Here is a 12,052-nt window from a genome sequence, read left to right as displayed (position 1 = left end):
AAAAAAAAGGTTTTACAGCTTAAAAAGCAAAACAAAACACAATTATTATATTAATATTTTATATATGTTTTATTAAAAATAAGCTTAGATTTGCCCACTTCTCAGGTTTAGACAATATGTGGCATACTGTAGCATGTGTATTTTGATATGGTTTTTTGACCACTCTTCGTTATTAATGTTCATTTATTTGTTTGCTGGAAATTAAAAATGAATTTAGAAATAGCTTTGAAACAAATATTTGCGCTTAATAAACAAAATTAATTATGGATAGGCTAATAGATGTTTGTGCGTACAACACATTTCCCTATTCAGGAGAGTGAAAGTGAAAGTAAATAATGAGGAGGTTCATCTCTCATTCTCGCCAGATGCTCTGTTTAACTAATTTCTCCCTAGTAAAGCGTTCAGTTTTTACACTTTCAAAGTCCGCCATCTAAATAGCAAATGTACCATGGTTCGATGTGGCTCTTAAAGGAAATAGGAGAAGAGAATCTGATTAGTTTATTCTCAAAACACATATTACTTATTAGGAGAATAAGCTCAACCCTGTAAGACCATGCGCCATGGTGCAAATCGGATTTTTCCAACCATGCACTCTGCACATGGATCGTCAAAATAGAGCCCTAAGTGTCATTCGCTCGATCATGTCATTTTAAATGAAAAGTTGACATTGTTTGATATGTTTTTGTTATGACATAACCAAATCCATTACAGCTGTCAGTTTCTTTGTCATAACAACTTGATCTCAACAAAACATCATAAATCGGATTACTTTGAGGCCATTGTAAATGTGTCATGTAAGTCTTTATCACTGATTTCTGTGAAACAAACTCAATTTGTCACTACACTTTCTCATTAAGTGTCAATACTCTGTCAAATTTTTTTTAATGGTGCCAATAATATTGAATGATATTTTAATGATAGATATTGTACCACTGTAGTTAAGGTCAAGAAGTATATTAATGATGCTGTTATACAATTCATGAGACAACTATAATGGCTTCATGACAGAAGTTATGTTGTCTTGTCTTGATAAAGTTGATAAATGTCTAGATGTCATGACAAAACATGTTATACGTTTTTGGTTATGTCATATGCATTTAAAGGTGAGTGTAAATGTGTGTAACTGCATGACTGACACTTAATGAGAGTTCCCATAAACCTCTCACACCATCTTACACCCCTTCAAGTTGTCACAGTCTGTGTCGCACCACAGACGATCGAGACTCAGAGATGATCAAAAACACATGTATTTATTTACATAATCGCACTTACAACAGAAACTTGGCACACAGGACTTACATGGTGGTTGACACTTCAATCTCGGACAATACAGGTGGTATAAATACACAGGACACAATCACACAGAATACAAACAGGGGTGACACAGGTGGAACTAATGATCATTAACACACAGTGGAAAACAAAACAAAGGGGTCACATGACATAAACACACACACATGGAACACGGCACAATACACTAGACGTGACAAGTGTTACAAATTTTTTTTTTCTGTTTTGCTCAAATCATGTGCATGTGTGTAGCTACTGCACAGTGATTTTCTTTTCATGCTTATGTATTTACAGAGGCGCACAGAGTGGGTCACGTGGTTGGTGAGACGTGGTTGCTGGGCAACATCAATCAGACGGGCTACTTTAGAGTGAACTACGACCTTCACAACTGGAAACTTCTTATTCAACAGCTGACGAGAAATCCGACGGTAAAGAACCCGCAATCCCTTTCATCCATCTGTATGTGTGTTTCCATTACGCTTCAAGCTGTGCAAACTGAAACAAGCTGACTAAAATAAACTTAATGGACATATGCTAAAACTCCCATATTATGGACGAGGTGGTTCAAGCCATTTTATAAAAGTTATATTTCACAAAACTGTAATCACAGTTTTTCCCATTTAAAAATTCAACATGTAAAGTCACATGATTAGACTTTATGATGCGTTTATTTGAAGAAACTGCTTCTTTTGCATCCATTGCATTACACAACTCAAAAAAACTTGATCTGTTCATCTGGAAAATTAAATTATAATGTACCAGAAGCATCTAATATTTGGGTACTGCCAGATATAAGGGACTTTCCTTGCAATCAATGTTTGGGTAAAATGACTATGTCACTTCCCACATGAAAAAATACCATAGTAAAGTGTAGTAAATACAGATGTGTTTTTAAACAATATTATGGTAAAATTCCTGAATTAATCTTCTATGATAATTCTATTCTTGCTATGGTAACACAACAACTACAGTATATTAATTAATACACTACCTGACAAAAGTCTTGTCGCCTATCCAAGTTTTAGGAACATAAATTAATAAGTTGACGTCTAGTTGATTATTTTGTATCAGAAGTGGCTTATATGAAAGGCAAAGGCCTCTAGATTACGCTTATTTTACCAAAATAAAATATGATCATGCCTTGATTTTTAATTACTTAATTAGGACAGTAAGGTCTGACTTTGCTTAGACAAAAGTCTTGTCATTTAACAAAAAAAGTACAGTATAGAATAAAAAGTCATGGTGCAGTGGAAAAATAATTATTATTGTGTATGACTCCCATGAGCTTGGACGACTGCATCTTTGCATCTCTGAAATTACTACAATAACCTAATTAATAAAGTCATCTGGAATGGCGTTCTTGCAGGACTCCCAGAGTTCATCTAGGTTCTTTGGGTTTATCTCCTCCTTCATCTTACGCTCAATAATGTTCATGTTTGGTTACTGGGCTGGCCAATCCTGGAGCACCTTGACCTCTTTGCTTTCAGGAACTTCGAAGTGGAAGCTGAAGTATGAGAAGGAGTGCTATCCTGCTAAAGAATTTGCCCTCTACTGTGGTTTGTAATGTAATGGGCAGCACAAATGTCTTGATATCTTAGGCTGTTGATGTTGCCATCCACTCTGCAGATCTCTCATACGCCCCCATACTGATTGTACCTTCACTAAACTTGACTGATTTCTGTGAAAATCTTTGTGTCTAAAAAATGTATTGAAGTAAAACTACAGTATTGATTATAATTTATTAGATCACTTTAGTTAATACTACATTATTCAGTTGCATTCATTGGTAAAGATATGTAGATACTACAATATTTACAGTATAATATACTTCACTATAGTATAGTTTGAAAACACAATAGTATTTAATATAAATTACCCTAGTATTTCTTTCATGGGAGCTTTGATGAAATATATGGCAGCAATATAAATGATCCTAACAACATCTGTCGTTATAATTCTTAAAATGACTTCTCACTAGAAGAGAAAGCAATGATTTAGCTGCATGGCAATGGCAAATGGAAACATCATAATTTTGCAGTAGTTTTTTTTTTTGTGTTTGTTTAATCCCGAATGAATCATTGGAAAGCAAGTTTTTTTCACTTTGTCATCTTTCCTTTCTGCTTCAAATCATGTTTCCCCTTCAGTCATGATTCCTCTTTTCCTCCTCATCTCTCATCTATCCGCCTGCTTTCCGCTGCATTATAAATGTGTGTGCTGTTCTCTTGTGGCAGATCATCTCTGTGGGCAACAGGGCCGGTCTGATTGATGACGTCTTCAACCTGGCGAGGTGAGTTGTGTTTGTTACACGGAGCCTCTGGAAACATGCAGAGTCATTCAGAGAGCCTGAAACCTGCACTAGAGATCCATTTAATGTCCTTTACACCCCTGCAGAGTCTAATTCAGCTTTATTTGTGTGCTGCTTTTTATTGTCCCACTAACTGTCAGGTTATTTCAGGAGGTCTTTGACCTACCACTGAGAAAGTACAAAGTGACAGCGGTGAGGGAAAACTCTCAGAGTATAAAAGCCCACTGAGAGCAAGTCTGGATTATTCAGCACACTCACACACACAATCACAAATTGTTCAAATGAAACCCATCTTTGTAAATGTAGCTATGGTCAGAATTCATTAATTAGGTCTGCGTATTATCAAATGAATCTATTCAGACTCATTGTAAGAGTGCTTATACAACCAACTATATTATACATTCTGATTATAATTCCGATTATAGAGCTGATTAATGAAGACACACTTCTGCACACTCCTTTGTACAGCACTACCATACTATGTAATTTGTAAAACAATACTTCTAATCACTTACATCAAACATCTTTCTCTGTGTGTATTTTCTTTTGTAGTAAACTTGCTCAGTAGTTCAACTGGTTGAACTTTTTATGAAACGCGTTTCTTTGTGCTTAACTCCAATAAAATGATTTGACAATATCCTTAAACACTACAAATACAACATAAAATGACATGCTTGGATTTTTACTGCATGATTTGCTCACTTTAGGGTAAGGTTTAGTAAATGAGGTATTTTCAAATGTGGTAAAACACTATACTTTTGAACTGCATTCATATACCAGTTGATTTCCAAACTACAGATATACAGTTGGAGTCAGAACTAGATTAAAAAGTTTGTAAAGCTTAAGGTTTAAAAGTACTTTTAAGTAGCTGTAAGTTTTAAAAAAGCTTAAAGTTTTAAAGCAGTTTTAAGTTTTAATTAGCTTAAAGTTTTAAAGTAGTTTCAAGTTTAAAGAAGCTTCAAGTATTTAAAGTAGTTTTAAGTTTAAACTAGCTTCAAGTGTTTAAAGTAGTTTTAAGTTTAAAGTAGCTCAAAGTTTTAAAGCAGTTTTAAGTTTAAAGTAGCTTCAAGTTTTAAAAGTAGTTTCACCTGGTTGAACTTTTCATGACACGTGTTTCTGTGTGCTTAAGTCCCATGAAGCAATTCGACAATATGGTATTTTTAAATGTGGTAAAACACTATACTTTTGAGCTGCATTCATACACTACTTAATTTCCAAACTGCAGATATACAGTTGAAGTCTGAATTATTAGCCCCCCTGAATTATTACCTCCCCCCTTGTTTTTTTTTCCCAATTTCTGCCTAATAAAGAGATGTTTTTCAATACATTTCTAAAGATTATAGTTTTAATAACAAATTTCTAATAACTGATTTAGTTTATCTTTGCCATGATGACATTAAATAATTTTTGACTAGATATTTTTCAAGACACTTGTATACAGCTTAAAGTTACATTTAAAGGCTTAACTAGGTTAATTAGGTTAACTAAGCAGTTTAGGGTAAGTAGGCAATATATTATCAGACAAACTGTGAACATTTTTATTTATTTATTTATTTATTTTTGCTGTGTTAAACCTTATTTTACGAAAACAAAAGGAAAGAATTTCAAAAGGGGCTAATAATTCTGATTTTAACTGTATGTATTGGTGTAAGGCATTACAAATACTCACATTCATGTAATAGTGTACATTTTTAGTGCTGTATAAATACTTTATGCTTCACTACTTTATGTTTTCCACAGTGATTGGCTAAGTAGAATAATCAGTGCAGTGATTCCCGTTCAATCAAATCACATAGACAAATCACATCAGACTGACTGACTTCAAGACATCAATGCTTTATAAATGCAGCAAACGTGTAGTTTGGAAAATTAAAAATGTCACTAGGGAAGATAACGGATGAGAAGATAAAGGATGCCTATTGTATGATGACTGAAATCACAGAATGGCCATAAACAATAACTAAATGCACTATGGAATGTTACGCTTTCAAACACCTGCACAGGCTTGGTTTTGCAGTGCCAACAAAATAAGCAGTGACATATTTTCACAGCTCTATTTGCTCTCACATTTTAAATGTATAGTGCATGGCAAATAAACTTACACTTAAAAAATACACCCTTAAAAGAAAATGGCTGTAAGCTACACTGTTAATTTGCATGGTATAATTTTCACAGCATAAAATTCAATACTCAAGCACTTTAAAGGGGCTACTTTTTACTTATACTTTCAGCAATATTCCGAAATATTAATAATACTATACTTTAACTACATTATTTGGCAAGTAATGGCAATTTTATTTGAAAATAAATGTTGTACTCTTTCCACCACTGGATATATGTAAATGAAATGACGTAATAAAAAGTTGCCATACGCATTTTTATCAGTTTCTGAAAAAAAACTGAACACTGAACATCGAAACTCTTTCATTTTGAAAAGATAACTTTAAATAAAAATAAGCTTTATTTCTGCATGAATATTCTCAGTTTTCTCAAATGTCAAAGTACAGACGGGGAGCTTAAACTTAAGGTTATAGCCTAGACAGACAGTGCAAATATATTTTCATCTTCATGGGATTTCAAAAGATTACATCATGACTGACAGATCAGTATGAAAGCAAAGTGTTGCAAGACTCAAAGACTTGTTCAGTCCTTGTATTAACATGCAACTCGAGATATCTGTCACCCAGCTGAGACTGTTATAGGTTCCAAAACAACTGTCTGTAAGCTTTCTATATACATGTATGTGTTACTCTCACAACATATGATGCCACATGCTTTCATAACAATCTCAAAATAGCATCACCAGAATAATGTTCATGTGTTATTTGAACTTCTGATGTCAGAATTATAACATTTAACAATCAAATCCTGAGATATTTATTTAATTTGAATATACAATAATTATGTTCCGTTCATAATTATAGTAAACCTTATTAATCCAAAATAATTAGCCAATTAGGAGCAAATGCCACCTCTTTTTTTGTTGACATTGAATAAACAGTTAATTTTGTCAACAACAACAAAAAAAAAAGACAGAAATTTGGCATCTGGTCTTTGGAAAGACCTTAATCTCAAAGCTAACACTCACTTTTTTCTGGTCAGTTTGAATGGATTGTTATAAAGCCGTCCATCACACTAGAAAGAGCAGTCAGATCCAGTCAACTTCTGACCGTTCATTACTGACAGATGCAGCTCGTGTACTGTTAGTTCCTTTTCTCCTTCAGCCTGAAGGCATTATTGAAGAAAAAGCTTTTAGCTCATCAAGAATAGACCTGTGGTGAGACTATTCAGCCGTTACTGCCATGGTGGATAATAAGAAAGTGAAGTAAACCTCTGCCTTTTCACTGTTACCTCATTGTGTAGATCCAGATTTAGAGCTTCATCATTAGCTGGAAACTCTCATACACACGTCCAGTGAAACTGAAATGATAAAAGTAAGCGCCAGAAGCTGTCGTTAGTCCCTTCAGGAGCAACTGCTCTCCCTCAGGTCCTCTCTGTCAGACTAATTTTTTGTGTGTTATAGACGAATTATTCAATTTCTAGCAGATTGGATGCTAAAAAAAAACTAATCAGGGTTTGAGTATCACTGATGGACTTTCTTTAACATCGAACTCTGTATATTCTAGAGCTGCTTTGTTTGTTAAATGAATTCAGTTCGGACAGTCATCCACCAAACTAAATGAGGAAGCTGCCAGATGCTCTGCTAGCATTAGCGCTGCTGTTCATCATACCGAAGCGACAGGCTCGTCTGCGCGGCTCACGTTGAGCTAGACAGGGGTTTAGTGGGTATGTGGAGAATTGTGTTTTTGGCCACAGATGTTTCCTAACCATGACGATTCAGTCAACTGATGACAAACCCGCAGGGAACTGTGTGTTTATTGCCATCACGTTGAGCTGAGAATGGAAACCTGTTCCTGCTGCGCTGTCGTACGTCATGTTCATTTAGCCTGTTTATTCAGCTTGGCCTTGTTTACCGAAGAGCTGGATAATTGAAAACTAACAGGACTAAATGCAAATCCTTCAGTTCCTCAGCTTTGTTTTTTTTCTGGTTAGTGCGTATTGTTTCTCTCGGTTGTTGTTTACAGCTACTCTTAATAAAACTGCGGATGCTAACAGGACGTCTTATTCAACCTCAGGGCTGTGGATGTGTTTATTGGCTCTCAAGAAGCGGAAATGCCATCCTTAGTTAAAAACAGCATCAGCGTAAATCACCATGTGTAAAATGTCTCAGTAAATTGCTGGATGATAAAGAGTTTTCATATGACAGAGGGAACTGAATGCCTGGAGTGATGTCACCTAATTAAATGCCCCTGGTGCTCATGGGAATCATTCACACAGATCAATGCAGCCGCACAAAGCTCAGTCAGCCTGTACTGTGATTATGAATTACTGGATCAATTGAGAAGATAGCTGCCGTTAGCGGAGCCTAGTTTGAGACTGAAAATAATATTTAATATGCAATATTAATGGAGGAATATAATATTTGGGGTAATTGCATAGTTTATTCAACTTTACAAAAAGTATCATTACCACAGAGATATTGGCATATGTAGCACCAGCTCTACAGAGGGTTTTGATTAATCTCATTAAAAGTTTGTCATATTTAAGCCTGACTTTAAAGCATAAATTAACAGCACAGACAACAAATCAAATGCAGATTCTACTACTATTATAAATAACCAACATATCTCAGCAATCTGCCCCAAAAAAAAGACAACACCCAAAAAAACATAACATAACAATTAATAGTGCTAATACACACAGGGGAAATAAGTTAAACAAGACACACATAAACACAATCAACAATAGGCTATTTGCACATAAAGGGCTCTATTTTAACAATCTAGGCGCAAAGTCTAAAGTGTGTCCGAATCCACTTTTGCTATTTTAGGGAAGGAAAAATACACTTTGCTGTGGCGCATGATCTAACAGGGTTAAGCGTATTCTCTTAATGAGTTATGGGTGTGTTTTGAGAATAAACCAAACAGAGTCTCACCTCACATGCCCTTTAAGAGTCAGTTGCGACGTGCCATGGTGCATTTGCTATTTACATGGCAGATTTTGTAAGTGGAAAAACTGAATGCTTTACTAGCAAGAAAACAGTTCAACAAACCATCTGCAGCAAAAAAATAAAGAATGATCCTCTTCCAATTGGCCATTACTTTCACTTTCTCTTTCTCTCTTTCGTGGATAAGTAAACAGTGTTGTACACTCCACTGAAGACATACATTAAACTACATAATTATTTTCATTTGTTTTATTTAATAAAACAAATATAAATATGAATATAATAAGTAATACTAATATTAATAATAACATTATACAAAAGCAAGTTGTCATGAATAAACTGAAAAAGCCCCCTGTGATGAAGAAGAAATGGAGGTACTGGTTTTTATATTTATGTAGAAAGTAATATTTTTTGTAATTTTTTATTCCTTTAATTCTTTTTCATTTTTAAAGATAGTTGTGTATTGCTGTACATCCTGCATGTTTACGTGTTCAAGGTGCATAACTAATGCACTCTGGACTGGACTGAACGTTAGACCTACTTTCAGCTGGTCTATTGTACAATCTATTTTAGTTCCTCAAAGTAGCAACGCACCAACAATGCACCTTAACACACCTGTTTTCTAGACCAGAACACCCACAGTCCACAAAGTGGCGCAAATGTATTTGCTACTTAAACAATATGGTGGGAATATGGCCATCTATAAACTTTCGATAAAGAGTTAATGTTACTTTTTTCAATTTCATAAGGTTCCTTTTAAAGGGTCGATGTTTTAATCTAATTAAAATAAAATCTGCTGAAAGTGCCATCTTCAGCAGCAGGCGGACTTAGAAACGCGATTGGAAATACAGTGTTAAATAAATGTTCATATTATAAATACATGGCAAGGAACACTTTAATTTAACAATTAAACAATTAACAATTTAATTTAATCGAACACTCAATTTAATTGAGTGGTTCTTGTCTGGTCTGATATCCATTTTATATCATATCTCAGTAAGGCGGTGAAAATTAATGATTGTAAAGAAATCAGACCTTATACACAGCAAACTTGTAATGGAATGACAGCTCACTCAAAGTGCTTAACTAAAAGTTCTTGTGCATATACTTCATTGACACTTAGCAAACCTCCGCTCCTTTCAGCATCAGCCATGGTGCCCCCCAATCAGACTGTGCTCTCCAAGGAAATAGTGAATAATTTCTGTAAAAGCTACATACTGTTTACCAAGTGGTTTGCATATGAGGGATATACCAGAGCATCTTTAAAATCTCTCGGGGTTGGTGGGACTCTACATTTTGTTGCCTTAAACTCCTCCAAGATAGATGAAAGAGGGAGCTGCAACTGACCTGATGGAATGTAGAGTAGGGCATCCCCAACCACCTCAGCAGGTGCTTGTTAATTTTCCTCTCAATGCTTTCCACAGCTGTTAGAGAAAACTCATAGACTGTGAGGAGCCAAATTAGTTTGGGGAGAAGGCCGTGCTGGTACAGCCAGGATTTAAAGTTTTCAGAAAATCTAGATCTATCAATACTCTTCAACCAATTCTCTGTTTGCCCAAGCACTTTATAGGACTGTCTTCAATGGATGGAAATACCTCGCCCTGACCAAAGACCAAGACCAAAGTTTATTGTTACCCTACCCTTCCTGATGACCAGACATTCTTGGCCGTAAATGTCAACCTTGCTCATGTGGCTACACTTTTGAGTTTCAAGTACCCAACTCACATTATATTATTATATTGAGATCATCTATAAAACTCTGCACCACTGCCTGAATCACACCAGACTCCAGATCAGATTACTTTTAAAACATTTGATGAAACTGCAATTTAAAATAAAAAAGTTATTTAAATCTTCTTGCAAAGATAAAAGACAAGGTATGTTAACATATTAACAAGGTCACAGTCAGTTATATTTAATATTAAAAAACTCACTTCATACTAATTTTAGAAGAGAATGTGTTTAAGAATGATGAAAGTAGCACAAGAATGTAGAGGTCTGTGCAGGACTGTTTTTATAGTCTCGCTCTCGTGAAGTTTTATTCCGCACCTGAACAATTCTGCTGTATTTTCAGTCTTTGTTCACCCACTGCCTGCTTAGAATAATTTTGTACCAGCCCCGACCGTTCCTGTTAAATTTAAATCTGGTTGCAAAAAAACTCACATTCAAATTAGGTACTACCAAAAGAGAGAGGTACCAGATAAAACTGTACGTTGTGCAAGGATTGTAGGCTAAATGTCAGTTTTGTTTGCCCCTTTGTGATGAGTCATGAGTGCTGCCTTAAACCTGAGGCTTCAGTCTTGAGACTGCTAAAGAGTAAAGCTTTGAGGTATTATCACATGACACAAGAAAAAGACTCCCATACATCTTAACAGTAAATTGACTGCTTTCTAATGCAAGCTGAATGGCCTTCAAGGACAGCGCATCTTCAGTTTCTCTGCAATAGTAAATCCCGCTGTGAGGACTGTTACGCAGATAATGAGTGCAACGACTGTAAAAAATAAATAGCACGTGCAGAATGCACTGGGCATGCATTCATCATGTGTAACAGTCGTGAGCACTGGCTGTACCTGCCTGTGCTCAATAAGAATAAGGAAATCACAAATATGCTGTTCCGAAATAACATCGGGACTCGGGAACGCTATATTGTTAGACTGCTAGAGTTACCAACCGCTACCGTGTTTTATCCAGAAATTTATGATTATAAAATGCAAACCTCTACTAGAATGCAAAAATTGCAAATCATTTTCTTATGAAGATTATTTTTAAGTGCTTGTTTGTTTTGATTTTGTTTTGAGTTTTGAGTTTTTCGAACATAAAATAATGTCTTTAAAATGATTTCAGCTGTTAAATAACTTTTAACCGGATGAATTCTTCTGCTGCAGCAACCAGATCTGCCTCCTGTACCCACCCTTGTGTGTTGGGTGTTTGCTTCAGTTTTCCTAAACTACATCTACTTAAGTTATTAACAGTTGCTGTTAACAGCTCTCTGTGATTACTGCGATCTAAAACTACTTGTCGTAACGCTGTGTTTTGAACTTCCAAAGAAACACAGATATGTTTATAACTTCACATTAACATCAGATTGTTGTTATCATAGAGTCCAAAGGTTGTAGTGCTTTAAAAAAACATCACAACACTTGCTGACAATTCTGTTGCATCTCACACAGCAACAAGAAAGAACTGAAAAATATATTTTCCCAATACTTCTGTCTTTTGAAGAAAATTAATTATATATATAAAATATATATTGTGTGTGTGTCTGTGTGCAGAGACTCATTAAAGTCTCACTGATGAAGCTTCTTAATAGGTCTGTTTGAAATGTTCTGCTAAAGCTCAGGCTAAATGAGTTACAATTACAGGCCAATTTAGAAGTCAATGATTTATTTAGGAGTCTCTTATGTTACTCATTAGTTATTTCAATGTCAGCAGCATTTGCCTTGTTTAAA

The 12,052-nt window shown here is 35.1% G+C and overlaps 2 protein-coding genes across 10 annotated transcripts in view; one reads left to right on the top strand and one right to left on the bottom strand.

The window, feature by feature from the left end:
- Positions 1-12,052, bottom strand: part of LOC147844726 (uncharacterized) — a 200,097-nt gene that overhangs the window by 148,828 nt on the left and 39,217 nt on the right. The gene's annotated exons all lie outside the window — the stretch shown is intronic.
- Positions 1-12,052, top strand: part of trhde.2 (thyrotropin releasing hormone degrading enzyme, tandem duplicate 2) — a 210,967-nt gene that overhangs the window by 166,063 nt on the left and 32,852 nt on the right. Inside the window, exons 11-12 of the mRNA XM_087248249.1 lie at positions 1,585-1,718; positions 3,522-3,577. Coding sequence (XP_087104375.1) covers positions 1,585-1,718; positions 3,522-3,577 — 190 coding nt within the window. The remainder of the gene's footprint in view (positions 1-1,584; positions 1,719-3,521; positions 3,578-12,052) is intronic.

Source organism: Danio rerio, chromosome 4 (assembly GCF_052040795.2).
Source record: "Danio rerio strain M-AB ecotype USA chromosome 4, GRCz13ab, whole genome shotgun sequence".
Taxonomy (NCBI): Eukaryota; Metazoa; Chordata; class Actinopteri; order Cypriniformes; family Danionidae; genus Danio; species Danio rerio.
Note: the sequence above shows the minus strand (reverse complement) of the source record. Positions and strands in the feature narration are given on the sequence as shown.